A 19,862-nucleotide genomic window follows, 5' to 3' on the forward strand; every position below is an offset into this window, starting at 1 on the left:
TCACAAACACAAAAAGATGTCAATCTCTATATGCTTTGCTTTGGAGTGAAAAGTTGGGTTGTGTGCTATGGTCACAACTAGGGATGTCAACGGAGTAGGGTACGAGTAGTAGCTCCCCACATACCCTACCCGTAAGATAAATATTTGTCTTGTACCCGTACCTATATATGTGTGGGTATCCAGATGCGAGTACCCGCATATTTTTTTAATATCCACGGATATCCACAAGTACCCACAAATATTTACAAAAGAAAATTTAATATTTAATAGTATATATTAACCATAAATTCAAAAAAAAAAAATACAATGCATAACATTTACTAATTTCAAACAAAGTACAAATAATCCATTTAAATAGTGTTGAATGACAGTTTACAAAGAAATTAAGATTTTTTAACCCATTCAATTTCAATGGGTTAATGTTTTAATCATGTTTTCCATTTTTTTAATTTAAATTAAAATTTAGTGGGTACGAGTAGCCACGGGTACAAATACTATGATACCCGTACCTGCCCTGTTAACATGCAAGTATAAAAAATACCCGTACCTGCAAGTATTCATTTACAATATCCATTTTCTACCCATTGCGGGTTTTATACACGTATACCCACAGGTACATATTTTTTTGACATCCCTAGTCACAACACTTTGGTTGTCATACAACATGATAGGCATAATAAGAGAAATAAAGAGTTATTTTAGGAGAGCTTGAATCCATAAAAGTTCATTTGAAGATTTAACTAGGTTGCGATATTAAGCTTATGTGCTTGATCTAACTATAACTCCCTACTTGCGAGACCATCAGGAAACCAGATTAGGACCTAAGTAAATTCCTGAACTAAACTTGGAACTTTTATCATCAACATTGATGCCTAGTCAGTATCACACATGGTTGTGATGGAAATGAACTTATATTTAGCAGTAGGTTACAAATGCAAGTCATAAGAAATAATACCTTTAAGATATCAAAGACTTCTTTTAACAGTTTTCCAACAAGTAAGAAAAGGATTTGCCATGAATTGGCAAACTCTATTAATTGCATAATTGATGTCTAGCCTTGTGAGAGTAACATAGTTAAAAGACCTAACAACATATCTGTATAAGGTTGGGTTAGAGAATACCTTTGGTAAAAATTTAAACAGTTTGCAATTGGTGAAGAAATTGATTTGGCTTCACCCATGTTTGTCTTATGTAGCAAATCCATGATGTATTTCGACGATGGTTTTTGTCAACACAATAGTTAATTTTAATACTCAAAAAATAATTAAGTTTGTCCAATTGTTTGAGAGAAAAATTATAATGTAGTTTATGAGTGAGCTCCTAAATCAAAGATCTAGAAGTTCATGTGATTATAATGTCATCAACATATACAAGAATGTAAACAGTTTGCTAGTTGTGTTGATAGACAAATAAAGAGGATCACACTTGCTAGACTGAAAACCAAGTTGCAACAAGGTTAATTTCAATTTATCAAACAATTGTTTAAAGGCATGTTTGGGGCCATAGATCGCCTTTTAATGCCTACAAACCAGGGATTCATTTGAGACTTCAAATCCAGGTGATTGAACCATATACACAGTTCCATCAAGATTTCCATTAAGAAAGATAATATTAACGTCCAAATGAAACAAATTCCACTCATTTGTTAGTGCAATAGTGCAAATAATCATGATCATAATAGGCTTAACAATAGGGGAGAATGCTTCATGAAAATCAAACCCATGAACTTGATTGAACCCCTTTGCAACCAACCTCGCTTTGTATTTATTGACAGTTCCATCAACATTTTCTTTAATTCTAAAAACCCATTTGCAGCCAACAACTCTCCCGTCAGTAGGAAGAGGCACCAAATCCTAGGTGTGATTAAAAATAATGGCATCATATTTTTGTTTCATAGCAGACAACCATCTTGGGTCCTGTAGAGCCTATTTAACACTGAATGGTTTAATATTAATCAACAATAGTGAAGGATGCACCCTTGGTTTATAAATACCATATTTAGATATTGTTTGCACAACATGAGTATTTGAGGGCCGAGACATGGGTTATTCAACAACATGAGTAGTTTCAGGAAAAATTAAATATTGTGATTGAGACATATTTTTAAGAGGACTAACCGTGACAAAGTTAGTGTGAACAACAATAAAAGGTGTGTGATTAGAAGTGAGACTGAAAAATTGATTATATTGAGGAATGAAATTAGGTTGACTTAAAAATAATTCAATATAAGGGAATCTGATTTCACTGAACAAAACATCGTTAGATATATAAATGTGGCCAAATTTCGATATACACATATAACACTTATGAGATACAAAATAACCAAGAAAAACACATTGTTGGGAACAAAAATCTAACATGTGATTATTATATGGTCTAAGAAGGGGAAAACAAACACATCCAAACACTTTTAGAAAGTTATAATCTAGAGATTGTTTATAGAGAACAATGAAGGGTATCTTAAAAATTAATGAGGCAGTGGGCAATTTGTTTATGAGGTACTACACCTTCACCTAAAGTAAAAACACAATCAATAGTTTATTTTGTGTCACCAAAATCAAAATCCTATTTGCATTAATATATTCTTCAATAATCTCAAGAAATTTCACATATTAAATATCATAACTAGAAAAATCACAAATGATATTATCATTAGAAGGAAAAACAATACTAGAGGTATCACAAATAGTTTTAGTCAATTTATCCTTTAAAGAAAATATATCTAAATTCTATGATAGTATTGTAAGAAATTTCACCTACTTCAGAATAAATAACTAAAAAATTTTCTTTTCTTATTAAGAATTATATTAACCTTTGCAAGATACCTCGCACTTTAAAATATTTTAAATATGGTTCTTTTTTCTTCCATAAATCATAAGGACACAACCTCTATAAGGAATATGACAAACAAAGTTTAAAGTTTCACCTCGTAAAATTTTAGGCAAGTTAGAACTTGTAACATAATATTTACCATTTAAAACATTTTACTTTTTTTTGCCACATCATTAGATATTAGAATGACAGTATACACGGAGGTGTTGGTGAATAATACCACGAGTTTAACAAAAAATCACTCAAAGACATATGTATTCATCACCTTTGTAAGAATAAAGAGTCTTAATTTTCATTGTAATTGATATTGGTTGTATCTTAAAATCATATATAATTTGAGTAGTCTCTTATATTTTTTTTTTGTGCAATTTTGTGAATAAAATTAAAAACACTTTTCGTACAAATTTATGGACAAAGTAACACAATCTTTTTACAACCCTCCTACTACTATTTTATGAATAAAATAACAAATTTCTTTTACAATTTATTATTATTATTAACACTCGGCCTTAGTCTGCAAACCAATCATTTAAGTTAAAAATACAATTTAAGTCATGGTTAATGGCATGGTGATACCTTTCAAATTATTAACTGGTGAACAATTTTTTTAGAAGAACAATATTTTTTCCCATTCAAAGACATCCAATCAAAAAATAAATTTTTTAACTTATATTTTAAACTTCGAACACAATCATACAAATAATAAACATAATGTCAAATAAAATAATTATTTTAATTTCATATCATGAACATTATTTTTAAATTCATGAGTCTCATAAAAAATAGAATTACACAAAAAAGCTTTAAAGTATTTTTTTTTCTGGTTTTTTAGTTACATAAAATTATTTCATGGCTTTGTTACATGATGTTTCATATATATTAATGATTGTTGTTGTTTCAAAGTTTCATTTTCCTTAAATCAATTATATGCCTCTTAATATACGCCACAACTTTGTCTACATGTGACTAAAATGATATAATGATATAACTTGTTTGAGTGGTAACCATCACATGACTAACTAGGAATATCATTGTCCTATTGAGTTTCTTCCTTTTATGTATATTTCAAACTCCAATCATCAAAATAAATAAATTCAAATTTCCAACTCATGCTATTTTTCATCCTTCAATAAATATAAGTCTGTATGTCATTAGAAGAAGACACGGTGAATAAATATGAATTTTGTTAAGAAACATTTATTAATAAATTAAAATTAAGTGTTTTGTGAGTTGTTCATTTTATTAAACAATTTTGTAATCACTTCCAAAATTCGGAAAATTGTCCTCTTCAATAATAAAATACAGGTTGAAATTCTTGTTTTTGTTTTAAATAAGAATGTTCGTTAGTTTAGACAACATATAAAAACACTTCATATCTATATCAATTTTAAAATGAAAAAATCGTTAATAACTATTAAACCTTGTATTTACCCTCTATTAAAGTTGTCATTAACGAGATTATTTTATCATTATAGTGATTTGTTGTTTCAAAACTGTTTATTTTTACAATCTATAAACAAGGACATGTGAATTTGTATTAATTAATTAATTTATGATATTAAATAAATTAATTAATGAAAAAAGAAAGACATTAGACTTTTTGACACAACAGTAGTCACAACCAAGGAAGACAAACTACCATTTTCATGTCGACATCCCTTCCTTCACTGAAGGACAAACTTACAAATCAAATCAAATAAACAAAATTATCGGTAAAAAAAAAAAAGAAAACCAAAAAGAACGGCATCATTGGCAGTTAGGTATAACGCGGCGTGTTATGATTGGTGGGGAGATGTTATCGAAGGTTTGGATGGACACGTGGAGTTCACTCAGTGGCCGGAAATCCAGTTTAGTTTCCGCACTCACACACCTTATCGTGCCCCAGAGTCACCGTGAGGACCAAAAAGGAAAAATAAAGAAAAGGAAGGGACACATTTGACATTTCAGGACCGTGTTCTTTTCTTACAGAACCTCTCTGCCAGGAAGAATCGCAGAGAGAGGGTCAGAGTGAGAAATAGAGTGAGAAGCGGAGAGAGTGTTCACAAACCCTAATTTCTAAGAGATCGGCCATGGCTTCCTCCAAGGATCGTGACAACTTCGTCTACATCGCCAAGCTCGCGGAGCAGGCCGAACGATACGAAGGTTTGAAGTTCTTCCTTTGTTTCTCGCACTCTGACTCGCGCATGCGCGTCGATGTGCTCGATTTTATGATAATTTTTTGTGTGTTTGCTTGTTTCTACTTATTTGAGTAAATTTTTGCTCGCTTGTTTCGGTTTATATCGTTTTTAGTGAGAAAAATAATTTTGGTAGTCAATTTGGTTTACTAATCACTGTTCACTGCGAGTTTGGTTGCGAGGGGAAGTGGAGGGTGAAGAATCTGTTACGATTAGCGGTTCATTTGAAAGGAATTTTGCTTTCCATTTCTATTCTTTTCACTTTTATTTTAATTTCCTTTTTTCTGATTTTTTAAAATGGAAAGTGCGTTTTTTCAATTTTTTTGGTACTGCATGTCGAAGTTATAGCATCGTACTTGAGTGTGTTAATTTTGTTCTTCATGCGATGTGAGTTTTGATCTGTGATGTTTTGTTTTGGTATCTGTTTGTGTCAGAGATGGTTGATTCGATGAAGAAGGTTGCGAATCTAGACGTTGAACTGACTGTTGAGGAGCGAAATTTGCTTTCTGTTGGATACAAGAATGTGATTGGTGCTCGGAGGGCGTCATGGAGGATCCTGTCTTCCATAGAGCAGAAGGAGGAGACAAAAGGGAATGAATTGAATGCGAAGCGGATTAAGGAGTATAGGCAGAAGGTTGAATTGGAGCTTTCGAACATCTGTAATGATGTTATGAGAGTGATTGACGAACATCTTATTCCTTCGGCTGCAGCTGGTGAATCCACTGTGTTCTACTATAAGATGTGAGCATTTCCGACCATTCTCTGCGACAGGGTTTGTTTGGTATGATGTGGTATTTTTTGCATGTGGATTTGGGGATGTTAACATATTCTGTTTGCAGGAAAGGAGATTACTATCGTTATCTTGCTGAATTTAAGACCGGCAATGAGAAGAAGGAAGCTGCTGATCAGTCTATGAAAGCATATGAGGTGCAATTTATGTTGCTTTAATGTTTTTGCAGTTTATATGATGGCATTATCCTATGAATGGTTGTTTGCTGGGATTGTTGAAAATATGCTATTAGCAATGGATCTAAGGAAGCTGCTGATCAGTCTATGAAACATATGAGGTGCAACTCATATTGTATTGTTTCACAGTTTATATGATGATTTTTTATCCAATGGATGGTTGTTTGCTGGGATTGTTGAAAATATCCTGTTAACAATTGATCTAAGTAAGAATCTTTTGCTCTTCATTTTCTGGTTTTGTGTTGAGTTTATTTATTTCTCAAACCTGTTGTAGAACTTCTATATCATGTTGCTTGGTTTCTTTAGGCGTCTTCTGTTGTTTTATTGGGGAAAAGTGGGAACTCTTCTGATTTGAACAATGTTGAGTGAAAATAACTGTTATTTGCAACAATCCTATTCTTAAGGATTTAGCCATTTTGGGTCATTTTTGTCATTGCTCGTTTATGTTTTCGATTAAACCCTTGCTAATTGATTCCTGCTATGTTTCTTTACACTCTTCCTCACCTATCATTTTCCTTCTTTGTTAAGTTGCTATGTTCTCATGATCTCTCTGTTTTGGGCAGCACAGCATTGGTTACTGAAATTGGAGGAACTTTGTTTTATTACCATTGCCATTTTATATTGTCTAGATTGTTTGTACACTATTATTTTTTTGTGTAACGTCCATTGATAGTAACGTTATTGTTTCTTTTGAAGTGATTAAGTTTGTAGTGTTGTAATTGCATTGTTTAGTGCAATGAATCAGTATTTTTATTTAGTTCTTATTCTTACTATTTTTGTTATATGATTTATGATTATTTTCTTTTGACATTTATTTGATATTGTACCCGAAAGGATTTTCCTCCTCAGAACACTTCCCTTACATCGCTTACACAAATATGTTTTGTTTATTGCAGTCTGCTACTACCGCAGCCGAGTCTGATTTACCACCCACACACCCCATCCGATTGGGTCTAGCTTTAAATTTCTCAGTCTTCTATTATGAAATCTTGAATTCCCCAGAAAGGTTTGTGTCTTTTTGCCTTTGATTTCTAAGTTGAATTATGATTGTTGATTGGTGTTATGTGTTTAACGAGGGTAATTGTATATCACTATTTCCAGAGCTTGTCATCTTGCAAAGCAAGCTTTTGATGAAGCTATTTCTGAGCTGGACACCCTGAACGAGGAGTCATACAAAGATAGCACCTTAATCATGCAACTTCTCAGAGACAATCTAACTTTGTGGACTTCTGACATCCCTGAGGATGGAGGTAATTATTGCTAGAAGACTTGTAGTAACCTTTGCTTCCAGCATATATGACAGGCTACCTAGTGTACAACGAAGATAATGATTGCTTGATTACTCGGTTGGAAAAGGATTAATTCTTGGCTACGCATGGTTTACCCTAAACACTAATCATTATTTTGATTTGTAAGGTTGTGGGGTCCATGATCTGTAAATATGCTTTTGCACAATTGAAATAATGACTGGGGTGCCTAGCCGTTGACATGCTAGACTATTTCCAACTAAAGGATGCAAAACCTACTTAAGGGCATTTGGTGCTAAGCAAAATGGTTTTTTGAAAGATGCTATTGTTATATGTTGGATTTAAATTATGACAATATCCTCTTTGCTGCCTGCTTCTTTTCTACAAATGTTCACTGCAACTGTCTCACGCTATTGCAGAAGATGCTCAAAAAGTGAATGGCACTGCCAAACTTGGTGGAGGTGAGGATGCAGAGGTGAGTAATTCTTTCTTGTTTGGTACCTGTAATTTTATTTTTGTTTGATTGCTTTAGTTCACCTCATCAATTTTTTTGCAGTGAATTCGATGGTTGATGGGAACTTCCCGTAGGATTTGATGCATGCATTTGGAATGAAACATGAGGGCCGATTACTTATCTGTGTATTAGTTAGAGATAGGGTTTCATTGTTTCCTCTTTGTTTCTTGTTGATTGGCCATACTTCCCGATAGGGGAAAAAGAAACTCCATTTGTGCTATTTATGCTATGTTTTTGTTTGTGTGGTGTCTGGAAATGGCCTATTTCATTCCTAAGCCTTTTCCTCCCTTCTCTGGGGGATTTGATTGATGAGAATTGATTATGGTGTATTATTTCCTTTTCCAATGAAATGCTACAACTCTTACTGCGATTTTGGAGATGATTCTTCCATCATTGTTTAATTTTTCACTTTCATTGCATACCCTAATTTATTGCCGCGAAATGTGGCACATGTAAATAAATGTCCTAGGGAAGGAGTGACCGCTGAGCACTTTTCCATCAGCAAAACAAGCATTTGTTTCTGAAGTCAGGAAAATGGCCTTTACTCCAGTCTTCTGTACTACAAAATCAACCGTATAAGTATATATTCTGTTTTTGTGATCAGAATAGTTTATTATCTGGAAAAACTCTGTTGTTGGATTCCTTGTTTTAGTTGGGTGAATGCATATTTTGAAAGGTTATTGGAAATAAAGAGATTCAACTAAAAGAAACGAGAAAAGTGATTTGAAAATGAAAGATTATATTTTTTTTTTAAAAGGATGTTTTTATTTTTCCTACTTTGTGCTGACTTTGTTCTTTGGTTCTTTGGGCTCCACCTTTCTCCTGTCTTTGTTATCTCCTGTTGTTCCTCAAATTCTCCTCAGTCTTGTTTTTTAAGTCATTTATTTACAATTAGAAATTATAAGGAATTAAATAAATTAAAAAGAAAATGGTCAAACATGAAATTTCCTGTTAAGATTTCAAGCAAATTTTGCGTTTTATGTCTCACTTCACTGAATTTAAATAAGAAGACTTAAGTTAGAATTTGTTAGACTTAAAATAAGGAAAAAAATCACATAAAACTTTCACATAAAAATTTAATATCAAAGGTTTATATCTATTCAAAATTCCAAAGCCAGGTATATCATTATTTCCTTCTCTCATTAGGTTCATATCTATTCAAATTTCCAAACCCAAATATAAATATTTCCTTCTCTCATTAGCGATAACGAAAGAGTAAACTACATTGATACATTTTGAAATTTTTTGAGATTATACACTATTTTTCATGTTTTTAAAAGTTTGAACTATTTTCTTTACAAGATACACTATATAATATTTTTCATAACTCAGAAGAAAATATCGTAACAAAAAAAGTGAATAAGAAATTTTCAATGTAATTTACTCTCAATAAATTTATAATCTACCAACCATTATGTTTAGTAAATTAGAAAATTATTGGAAAAATGGAAGAGTGTCACAATTTCTCACGAGTATCTCATTCTCTCTGTGGTGGAGTGGAAAAGCAAATGGGAATAGGATATTTGTATTCCTTAAAAAGAAGAATATAAGAGTAAATGTAATCTTATATTAAATTATCAAAATGTCCCTTTATGTGTGTATAATTTCATTTCTTTTTTCTGAAAAAACATGTTCACTTTCCATTCATTTTTTCCTTTATTGTTATTATGTTTCAAATAACTAAAATAATAGAACTTGAAATTCACTCCCATAAATTTTGAAATTTTTTTATTGATAAGGTGAAAAAAAATCTACAAGTTAAAATAATTGACTCATATCGACCTTCATCTTGGGTTGAGTTGTTTCGACATCTAGCTTGGGTTGACTTGGCTTGATTATGATCGAGGCTGACTTGATTCAACCTTTACCCAAAACTGACTCATTTTGAATTTCGATCAGGTTGACTCATCTTGAACTTTGATCAACATCAATTTTTATCGATCTTCGACCAAGGTTGACTCATTTTGAGCTTTGACCAGACCGACTCAACTCAACCTTCTGTCATGAATAAATCGGATTGTTTTTTTGACTCGGACCGACTGTGCTCGACCTTTAACACAAATTGACATGGCTTAACCTTCAATCTAAATGACTCAGGTTGACTTTTGGCTCGGGTCCACTCAGCTCGATCATTGGTCTGGGACTAATTAACTCAACATTTGATTTTGGCTTATTTGACTCAACCTTGGTCCATGTCGACTTGTTCTAAACTTCGATCAAGATCAAATCATCTTGACCTTCAACCCAAGTCGACTTGTCTCAACCTTCGGCCAAGGTCAATTTGTCTCGACCTTCGATTAGGACCGACTTGTCTTGAACTTCGGTTATGGTTGACTCGTCTTAACCTTCGATTGTGTAGACTCAACTAAATCTTCTGCCTAAGTCGACTTTGCTCGACTCGAGGCTCAACCTTTAATTTGGGATTACTCGGCTTGACCTTTGGCTTGTCTTGACTCTTCTTGACCTTTGTCCTAGTACGACAAATCTCGATGGTCGACTCGTCATGATTTTCAACTAAGACCAACTTATCTCGACCTTCGGTCAGGGTCGACTCTTCTCAACCTTTGACTAGGGCTGGGTCTCAACTTTTGGCTAGGACAAATTAGTCTTGACATTTGATTAGGGTCGATTAGTCTTGACCTTTGACCACGACCAACTTTGTTAGACTTTTCGTTCGAGTTGACTTGGCTCAACCTTTCAACTCCCACTAGCTTAACTTAACCTTCGACATTGAAGATCGAGCCAATTCAGTTCGAGATGAAGGATGAATGGAGTCAACCATGGCTGAGGCATTAGACAAGTTGGCTTGGACCGATGGTCAAGACAAACTGATTCAGATAAAAGGTCGAGACAAACCGGCTCAAGCCGAAGATAAAAGGCACCATATTTTTAAAATAAAATTTTGTCTTGAAAAATAAATCAATTTGCTTTATCACTCAAGATTTAATTGAAATTCAAGGTATTTCAATTATCCCATCAAAACAAACTATTTAACAAATGAAGATAATTCATTTTAAGTAATTCAAATATTATGTATTTCAATTTATTGAAATTATTAAAATTTATTATCCAAATAGAAGGTAAAGATTTATGGAAGCTAATAGTCGAAACTTATTAGAGAATTTTAAACTAATTATAATAGAATTCAATAAATTTATAATGAATTAGAAAAAAAAATTCCTTTTTGAACATTTTATCATGCTATTTTATTTTTAATAAAAATTTAGTTGCCATTATAATTTTAATACATAACTATTTATTTTTGTATGACTTTATTTAAATTAAAAATAGTATTTAATAAAATTAATTCAAAATAAAAAAAATCAAGCCATAAGGTAGAGAAAAAAAATAAAATATCAAAAAAGAAATTTGGAGTTAAAATAAATAAAACTCAAATAGAGTAACACTTTTGACTTTATTTGAAAGAGAAAATAAAGCATATATATATATATATATATATATATATATATATATACTTTGATTATAAAGAAATTTGTATGATTAAATAAATTGTAAATTATTTTTTTTATTTTTATTATATATAAACCTTCCCATCTCAGCATCCGAAAAAACAAATTCAAAGAAAGAAGAATGCTTCATTCTGATTGTCGTTTAGGAGAGAAGACGGAATATTTAAAGCATAATGTGCGCGACGACATCAACTAGCGTTCGGAATTTATGCTTGACGTGACGGAGAAGGGTGTGAATACGATAATATCACGTATCAAACGCTGCTTTCAGTTCATATGCAATTTGAATGGTTTCTGAAACCATTCATATTGCGATTGTTAATGATTCTTTCGGTCTATTTCATTGTTTGATGGTTTTAGAACAGAACCATAAGATCTGTGAACTATTACTCGTGGAATAGAAGGGAATGCCTTTCAAGTTGGATTTCCATAAACACACAGATCTTGTATTCTTTGTAGTATATATAGGACACTCTCATCCATTTATCAACCTCACATTGTTTCCATCAATTTTGTATGCTCAAATTTGGAGCTGACATGAGTTGCTGCTGTGAGTTGCAAGGCTGCAATGAAGGAGCCAAGGTTTTGGGTGTCATTTTTGACTTGGATGGCACCCTTCTGGATTCTGGTATTCTCCTCGAGCTTTAATTTAATTACACTTTTTGTCTTGCGGGAGTGTTGTTGCGCGGTTTTTGTTCCAAGTTTCTAATTGTGCAAATTAGGTTTATTATCTTAGTTGAGTAATTTTGGTTTCTCATATAGTCTTGTGTTAAATATTTAATTGCTTTTGTTCAAGTATCATGAATTTATGATCGAGTAAAGGGGAAATTAAGTTAGCTAAGGCAATATTATTCACTGTCATTTTCATTTTCGGCAAAATTACGAAAATATTAACTAAAAGTGAAATATGGAGCAAAATTACTCAATTCCAATATTTAAGGAAATCTGGGCGATTAAAGTTACATAATTACGATGCTTGGTGAAATTTTAAGTCTCTATAGTTGGTGAAATTTTTTTTCTTGTGGATTCTTTCTGAACCATGCATGTGTGTGGGTGACTGGTGTGCAGAAAGGGCTACAAGGGGTGTCGTAAATGAGTTTTTGGCAAGGTATGGAAAAGAACTGGACAGGGAGAAGGAGGACAAGAAGAGGTTGGGGATGACACAAAAGGACACGGCAGCTATAATGGTTACGGACTATGAACTTCCGTTGACACCAGATCAATTTATCAGTGAAATCACTCCTATATATAGGGAAAGGTATCAATGATGGCATGCTTGATTCTTTTATCACGTTTTTGTTTGGAAAACCATTTTCTATAACAGTTTTCTATCAGATTTTCGTCTAAAGTGTATGAAACTTTTGAAAATTGTTTGAAAAAAAAGTTTTTGAAACTAGAAGAGACGTTTTCTGATCTTTTACTGTTTTCATCTCATTCAACATCTCCCTTGATTCTACACTCTACTATTTGCCTTGCACTACGCTCTATTAGTTGTCTGGGTAACCTTATTTAGCTGCATTTTGAAATTTAAAACAATTATTGAAAATACAAACAATTATACACACTAAGTGGATAACATTCTCTCATTCTATTTCCCGTGTTTTTCTTATACATAATAAATGGAACCTAAAGCTATGAGGTCAGACTGATATGAAGATATCTAGTTTGACGAGGAAGGCTGAATATGGTTTAAAAGTCAAAATTATTTTTGAAACACTAAACGCTGCATAGTTAGATTGTTATATAATTTGTGATTAATAATTTGTAAGAGATGTGATTCATTATATATTCTAAATTTGTTTTCAAAGAAATGCACTTTTTTTATTAATAACTTAAATCAAACCTGTTGGAAACTGTCATATTACAATTGCTTACACATTTACGGGTTCTTATTTTCAAATCATAAATTGGTTTAGGTGGGCAAAGGCCAAAGCACTACCTGGTGCGAATCGCCTAATCAAACATTTGCAGAAAAATGGAGTTCCAATGGCTCTTGCCTCAAATTCCTTGCGAGAATACATAGATGCAAAAATTTCTTATCACAAAGGTTGTTTTCTGTGGACTAGCTTCTTTTTGTTTATTACTGACTTTGAATTTTAAGTCTTTTAATTTCAAGAAGTGTTGTCTTACTTATCAGCTAGCCATTATTTCTGAACTGATTACGTACAAGGGAATATGCAAACACAAGTACTAGTTTCTTAAGTAACATCTGACAAAGAAAACAATAGATAATGCTTCTTTTCTTCTTTTTTTAGCTTAAGATTTTGGAATCACTAAAATTGCTAGCCTAATGCCTTTAAAGTCAATCGTTAATAATTCATTTTAAAATAATTATATAGAACTAAGAAAACTTGATATCCAATTGATAAAATTTTGGTACAGAGAAGTTGATTATGTAAGAAATATGATTTGACTAATAGTAAATACGACAATGTGATACAATTTGATGGAGAAGTATCTTCCCAAATATTTTCCAATTAGATATCAATTTTGTTTCTAATTTTGTATTTATTTTTAATTAATAAATTATATCTATTCTCGGTCTCTGTTCTTAGAATGATATGGTACCACAGAAGTACAGTATCTTCTTTGAAAATGATCCCTGAAATTATCTGCCTTTGTTTTTGGTTAAAAGACACTTGCTTTTCCTTATGATTGACATATAGTTTCCTGTTCGAAGAATTCTTTGATGCTCATCACATTTTTTTTAGGTTGGAATGAAAGCTTTTCTGTAATTCTAGGAAGTGACCAAGTTAAAGCTGGGAAGCCTTCTCCGTATTTGTAAGATTCTACTTGAGCACTTTGACATCTCATATATGCCCGAAACGAAAAATCCTGAGTACAAGTGGATCTATTGACAATGAACAACTGTAACACTTTTCCAGCAGCAAATAAATATCCACCATCCCAAGTTTTAGCCGTACTAATCACAATTAGAAGTAAATAGTCAACTACAATTATCTAACTACATAAATTTTCCTCCAGAACTCTAATCACCCAACGTTTTTTCACTTTTTCCATCCTATGTTTAGTAGGGAAATTCGTTTTCTCGGTCAAGTATGCTCTTCTAATTTTACCACAACAGTAAAGTCTAATTTTTGCAGATTTGAAGAAGCTGCCAAGAAAATGGGTGTAGATGCAATTAATTGCCTGGTGATTGAGGATTCCTTGTAAGTCTCCCAGAGTTTCTGCATACCGTGTATGATTGCATTTGCTGTTGTGACTTTTGTTAAGCTTTTGATTGGGTGACAACTAACAGTAAATTCTAATCTTGACCAAGGATGGTCTAGAATTTCTGGGATCAGATTGCTCTGTACCATCTAAAGTTACCAACATAATCCAAAACACAGTGATCACTGATGAAGAGGCCACTGTACCACCAGTGTTGAAGCCTATAGTTGAAGTAGACCACCAACCAATCCTTTGGCCATATCCAAACCTACACAGATATGTGTGGATGGCTGTTGAGTGCAAAAGGTGTGATATGTTAAGAGTGTATGAGACACTATGCAATTGGATTAACCTATTTTGGTTGAAATGGACATTATAAAAGAAGTTGAATTTTTGTTTTTTTACAATCCCTCTTATCAGGACTCTCTCTGTTAGTTTGTTGAGATCATATCCATGCTTTTACATGAGCACTGCCTATTCATTTTAATCTGCATTATTTTAAAAAATTCTCATAATGTATAACCGACAGTGTACTTGGTTAAATTATTTTTTCTTCAATTACGTAAACTTTCTCAAAATAATGCTCCCAGACAGTTTTGGTTGATTTCAAAACAGTATATGTTGATCAGGTTAATCTCAACTGCTGGGTATTCATCTCGGTATGTGAGCATACTATAATCACTGCTTTGATTCACCAGCAGGATATGTCGCACATCTCCTGCCAAGTTTGTGATTGCACCTTCTGTGCAACCTTGCAAATTTCTGTTATGTGATATTCATATTTGCATATAATTTATGTTCTCCAATGCACTTTTAACAGGGTTGGCGTCAAGGCAGCCAATGCTGCAAAAATGAAGATTGTGGCTGTCCCATCTCGAAGGGAAGCTGATTGTAACGGGCTAGCAAATGTTGTTCTTCATTCACTTTTAGAGTTTCAACCTGAGCTATGGGGTCTTCCACCCTTTGATGACTGTAATGCTAATGCACTAATTAGTTTCTAATGTTGATTGGTTTCCCTAAATACCGTGTTCTTCTGTCAGAATAATCTTTCAAACTAATGTTGGCAGGGTTAGATGACACATTACCTATTGAGCCAATTCATCTGAGTGGTTTGTATGTTACTGGATGTCTAGAGGAAGCCACAGGTTTGCGAAATTTCATCTTTCTCGTTTGATATAGCTGGCAATATGAAAAATGTTCGGATAAAGCAATTTAAGAAAATAATTTATTTATTTGAAAAATTTGAAATTCTTTTAAAAAAAATATAGGTTTGAATGAAAAAATTAAATGAAATTAAAATTAGGGAATTTTTTTAAGAAGTTATTTCAAATAATTAAAATCTTAAAATTTGAAAATCACTAAAAAAAAGGATTTTGGAATTCCCTAAGGAATTTGAGAGTATATTTTCTGTTTTCATTTTTTTGTTATACTTTTTACTTCGATTGTCATCTTGTTTTCAATATGTTTTATATTTTCAACCTTGAAAACAAGTTTTTATTTGTTTCTCTTTTCTCTGTTTCCTTTATAAATTTTTGAAAATAAATGGAAAACAAGGTGACAATTTTGTAATTAAAAATGAAAACTTTTTTTTTTAAGTAAACTAGCCCTTTGCTTCTTAGTTTTTAACTTCTTGATTTAACATGGTTTTATAGATCTGATTTAATTCCTTAATCCAGACAATGCAACACTTGCTCTTCCTGATCAAGCTGTCGGGCTTTACTTGGGTTGGGCCAATATCGATACAGATAGGAAATTCAAGATACTGGCTAGCATTAATTTGGACTTCTCCTGTGTTGCCTATAAAAAAATAGTGAGTGATCAATCATAAAACTGTAGAATTTATTTTTTCATTACACATCAGAAACTTCTGATGCACCATTTAGTACTCTTGTGTTGTTAAGTCTAGACAAAATTTCTTGAGTTCTAGTGTTAGAGCACATAAAAATTTATAAGTTTAGTACACATCATAATTTGTATATATTTGAATGGAAGCTCATAGTTTTGACAACTACACTTTTTTCTGCAATCCTTTCTTAGACTATGCATTATATCCTTCTGGACCTCATTGATGAATGTCACTAACGGAGAATACTTGGGGCTCATTTTGCAGCGTGTTTATCTTATTGATTCAAATAGTGACCTGAAACAGAAGCAGAATATGCAGATCAGTCTTGTTGGCTACATAAGAACGTGGGATAACAAGGTAATAAACGATGACACCTTTTTTGATGGCTAAGGTGGCTATTTTGCAACCAAAAGCTCATACGAGGACTTTTAGTGCATAAAACAAAATTATTCGTGTTATAAATGGTCATTAGAATATTACAATTTTGCTCCAAAAGCTTTCTCTTTCTGCTATCTTATATCTGTGTCCCCCATTTTATGGTAAATATTTGCGTGCGTGAACAGGAACTGTCGTCAATTGCTTTTGATAAACTAGAAGAGTACAAGTCTATTGCAAGAGCTTCACTGGATTTGCCATCATTCACTTGTTTATAGAAAAGCTTCACGTGGAGGGGACAGCCAAGAGACCGTATATTTGGAGATGGAAGTAACAATTATGCAACTTTCTACGTGTTTTCACTTTTTAATGCTAATAAAAAATAATAAAATTATTATTATTAATGTTATTGTTATAACTATGAAATTAAATATATCTAATTTTTATAACTTTATTGTAAAAAGTTTTTATTTATTTTATAGGTAGTTTTATAATTGAAAAATGGTTAAATTTAGAAAAAAACTGTCAGATTAAAAGAAAAACAGTTAAATTAATCAAATAATAACAAAGAAATTAATTGTGCTTTATTTTGTCATAATGATATTAATTCTATATGATATTAATTATAGGGTTAAATATGTTTTTGATCCTTAACTTTTAGTGAATTTTGGAATTAGTTTATTTTGAAAATTTGGACCAATTTAGTTCTTCATCTCTCTTGAAATAAGTGGATTTAGTCATTTTAATCAAATTTTGTTAGATTTATTTGACATTTCAAGTGCGTTTCATAATAGTATTTAACTTAATATTAAAACAAAAATGTGACAAATAGTATAAACAACTCAAATACAATCCTGAAAAGTATACGAAACATTAAAAAAATCTAACAAAATTTGATTAAAATGACTAAATCCACATATTTCAAAAGATGAAGAATTAAATTGGTCTAAAATTTCGAAATAAACTAATTTTAAAATTCAATAAAAATTACAAGACAAAAACATATTTAACATTTTATATGAATTATATGAATTGATTCGTTAGGAAATGCAAGTAATAATTGATAAGTAATGTATTTTAAAAAATAAAAGTTATAATGTACTGGGAAACAATTTATGTTCTCTATCTTCCATGTAGCCCTTTTAGTCTAAGAACTTTATATTGTTAAAATTCAATGTTCTCTTTTCTTCCCAAATTTCCATTAATCAAATTTCTATATAAAATGTGTAGCCGATAAACACCTATGTTTTTGCGCTGTACCAAATGGCCAAAATTGAGTAAAATAAAAACAATCTTTTGGTTAGTTCATTTAAATACTCTTTTTTTTAGAGTAAAGTCCATTTGATGAAATCTCTTATTACTCAGATAAAAGCTATCTTGTGACACAAATTACAGAAAAAGAAATATATTAACATTCTTTGTGAAAAAAACCATTAAATATTTTTTATCAATACATTATTATTGTTATTATTATATTAATAAAGAGAGTTGTTATTTTAAAGGATAGATACCAATGTATTATCATCTATAATTATTAACAAACCACATAACATATAACCAAATGAAAAATATATATAATTTGACACCTTTTTTTTTCTCACATGTTGTTCACAACTCTGTTTAAGAATAAAATAATAAATCAACATATTTAATTAAAAAAAAACTAAATCATTCAATAAAAAAATTATAAGACGAGATTATAAAATAAGATGGTTATCAACATATGATAACCCTAATCATGTTCATGCAGATATTATCTAAACTAATTACGACAAATTTCTTCCTAAATATCTGCCAAGAACCAACTCCTTGGTCTGCATTGATTGTTCAGACCATGGTCACTATTTCTAGAAAACCACACCACACCCCATAAATATTCTGCAGAACAAGTGCAAGAGACAAGAGAAAAACACCATGAGACGGCAGATACAAAGAAATCCACTTCGATCTGCACAAAGCACAAACGTTGTCTGTCCCTCACAAGCAGAATCTATATATACACACAAGCAGCGAAAACAGTTTGTGCATCTCTCACAGTCCCAAAAGCAAAGCAAGAAAAAGGGTTTGTGATAATGGCAGAAAAGGAAGGAGGGGTTGTGAAGAAGGGTCACGAGGAGGGTCTGAAACTCGCCGTTTCACTTCTGCAAGAGTTCGAGCTTCCAGAGGGGCTTCTCCCTCTGCAAGACGTGATCGAAGTGGGGCACGTGAAGGGCACGGGATACATGTGGATCGTGCAGAAGAAGAAGGTGGAGCATGAGTTCAAGAAGATAAAGAAGTTGGTGAGCTATGACAGTGAGATAACAGGGTACGTTTCGAAGAAGAAGATAAAGAAGCTGAAGGGTGTGAAGGCGAAAGAGCTTATGCTATGGCCTCCGGTGAGTGAGATAACAGTGGATGAGTCTCCGACGGGGAAGATCCACTTCAAGAGTCTGGCTGGTATCACCAAGACTTTCCCTGTTGAAGCTTTTGCTGCTGGCCAGTGACATCTCCATCTCTAGGACCATCCAACAAAAAATAATACCTTCCTTTCTCGATCTATACTATGTTTCATGTAACATGTGTCAACCTCCTCATCATATCTATAATGTTCTTGTTCATCAATATTTTCAAGCTTTTCATCATAAATAATTCTTAGATACCTCATCAACTTTTGGTAAATGTTACTCCATACAGATACTCTTACTCCATGATATTTCGTTTGAATTGTTTATATCATTTAATATATTTCAACTGAAATCTTAAACCCTAGATGTTTACACGAGATGTTCTTATACACGAAAAAAAAATGATATTGTTAAATTAATAGAACTATATATATTTATTTTTAAAATTTAAAATAAATTTTAATTTCACATTTAATTTTAAAGATTATAAACATGTTTAACCATTTCTAAAAGGAAAATCAAAATATTTATGACTTCTAAATTATGAGTTATTTATATAATAAAATTTACACGACTTTTAATATAAATTTTAAAACTATGAATCTTTATTTTTCTCTTGGTTTTAGTTTCTCTTTTCATTGCATTATGTATATTTACTATTTTCTTTCTTTTCTCTCTTTCATCATTTTTGTCACATTCTCTTTCTTCTTTTATCCCTTTTCCTTACTCCATATCCTTATCTTCCATTTTCTCTTTCTTATATTATGTTTCTTTTCAATCTCCCTTTCTTCTCCTCAACCTGACAAACATGTGATTTAGGTTGATCTTTGTCTTAAACTTTTGAAGATTAATTAGGTTTTATAGGTCAAGTTTTTTTATGTGA

General features: G+C 31.9%; 3 protein-coding genes across 5 annotated transcripts; all 3 read left to right on the forward strand.

The window, feature by feature from the left end:
• Nucleotides 1-4,729: 4,729 nt before the first annotated feature.
• GRF9 (general regulatory factor 9) lies at nucleotides 4,730-8,110 on the forward strand. 2 transcript variants are annotated; one of them, XM_028070561.2, is made up of 7 exons: nucleotides 4,730-4,974; nucleotides 5,441-5,747; nucleotides 5,846-5,933; nucleotides 6,869-6,978; nucleotides 7,074-7,222; nucleotides 7,639-7,694; nucleotides 7,776-8,110. In XM_028070561.2, exons 1-7 carry the CDS (start codon nucleotides 4,902-4,904, stop codon nucleotides 7,776-7,778), a joined length of 786 nt encoding a protein of 261 aa, XP_027926362.1. In that variant the 5' UTR covers nucleotides 4,730-4,901; the 3' UTR covers nucleotides 7,779-8,110. The 2 variants fall into 2 exon arrangements, with proteins under 2 accessions (XP_027926362.1, XP_085530179.1); XM_085674053.1 differs by lacking the exon at nucleotides 7,776-8,110 and having other exon boundaries at nucleotides 7,639-7,742.
• Nucleotides 8,111-11,319: 3,209 nt separating this feature from the next.
• On the forward strand, nucleotides 11,320-17,058 carry LOC114183516 (bifunctional riboflavin kinase/FMN phosphatase-like). Of its 2 annotated transcripts, XM_085674052.1 has the most exons (11): nucleotides 11,320-11,831; nucleotides 12,272-12,461; nucleotides 13,120-13,250; nucleotides 13,915-13,984; nucleotides 14,308-14,373; nucleotides 15,004-15,033; nucleotides 15,195-15,346; nucleotides 15,442-15,519; nucleotides 16,051-16,184; nucleotides 16,485-16,577; nucleotides 16,784-17,058. In XM_085674052.1, exons 1-11 carry the CDS (start codon nucleotides 11,720-11,722, stop codon nucleotides 16,871-16,873), a joined length of 1,146 nt encoding a protein of 381 aa, XP_085530178.1. In that variant the 5' UTR covers nucleotides 11,320-11,719; the 3' UTR covers nucleotides 16,874-17,058. The 2 variants fall into 2 exon arrangements, with proteins under 2 accessions (XP_085530178.1, XP_027926360.2); XM_028070559.2 differs by lacking the exon at nucleotides 15,004-15,033.
• A 1,074-nt stretch (nucleotides 17,059-18,132) lies between these two features.
• Nucleotides 18,133-19,285, forward strand: LOC114183102 (uncharacterized). Its single transcript, XM_028069971.2, has one exon. It carries the CDS (start codon nucleotides 18,668-18,670, stop codon nucleotides 19,076-19,078), a length of 411 nt encoding a protein of 136 aa, XP_027925772.1. The 5' UTR covers nucleotides 18,133-18,667; the 3' UTR covers nucleotides 19,079-19,285.
• Nucleotides 19,286-19,862: the final 577 nt, after the last annotated feature.

Source organism: Vigna unguiculata, chromosome 5 (genome assembly GCF_037176805.1).
Source record: "Vigna unguiculata cultivar grain cowpea cultivar isolate G323 ecotype 2 chromosome 5, ASM3717680v1, whole genome shotgun sequence".
Lineage (NCBI taxonomy): Eukaryota > Viridiplantae > Streptophyta > Magnoliopsida > Fabales > Fabaceae > Vigna > Vigna unguiculata.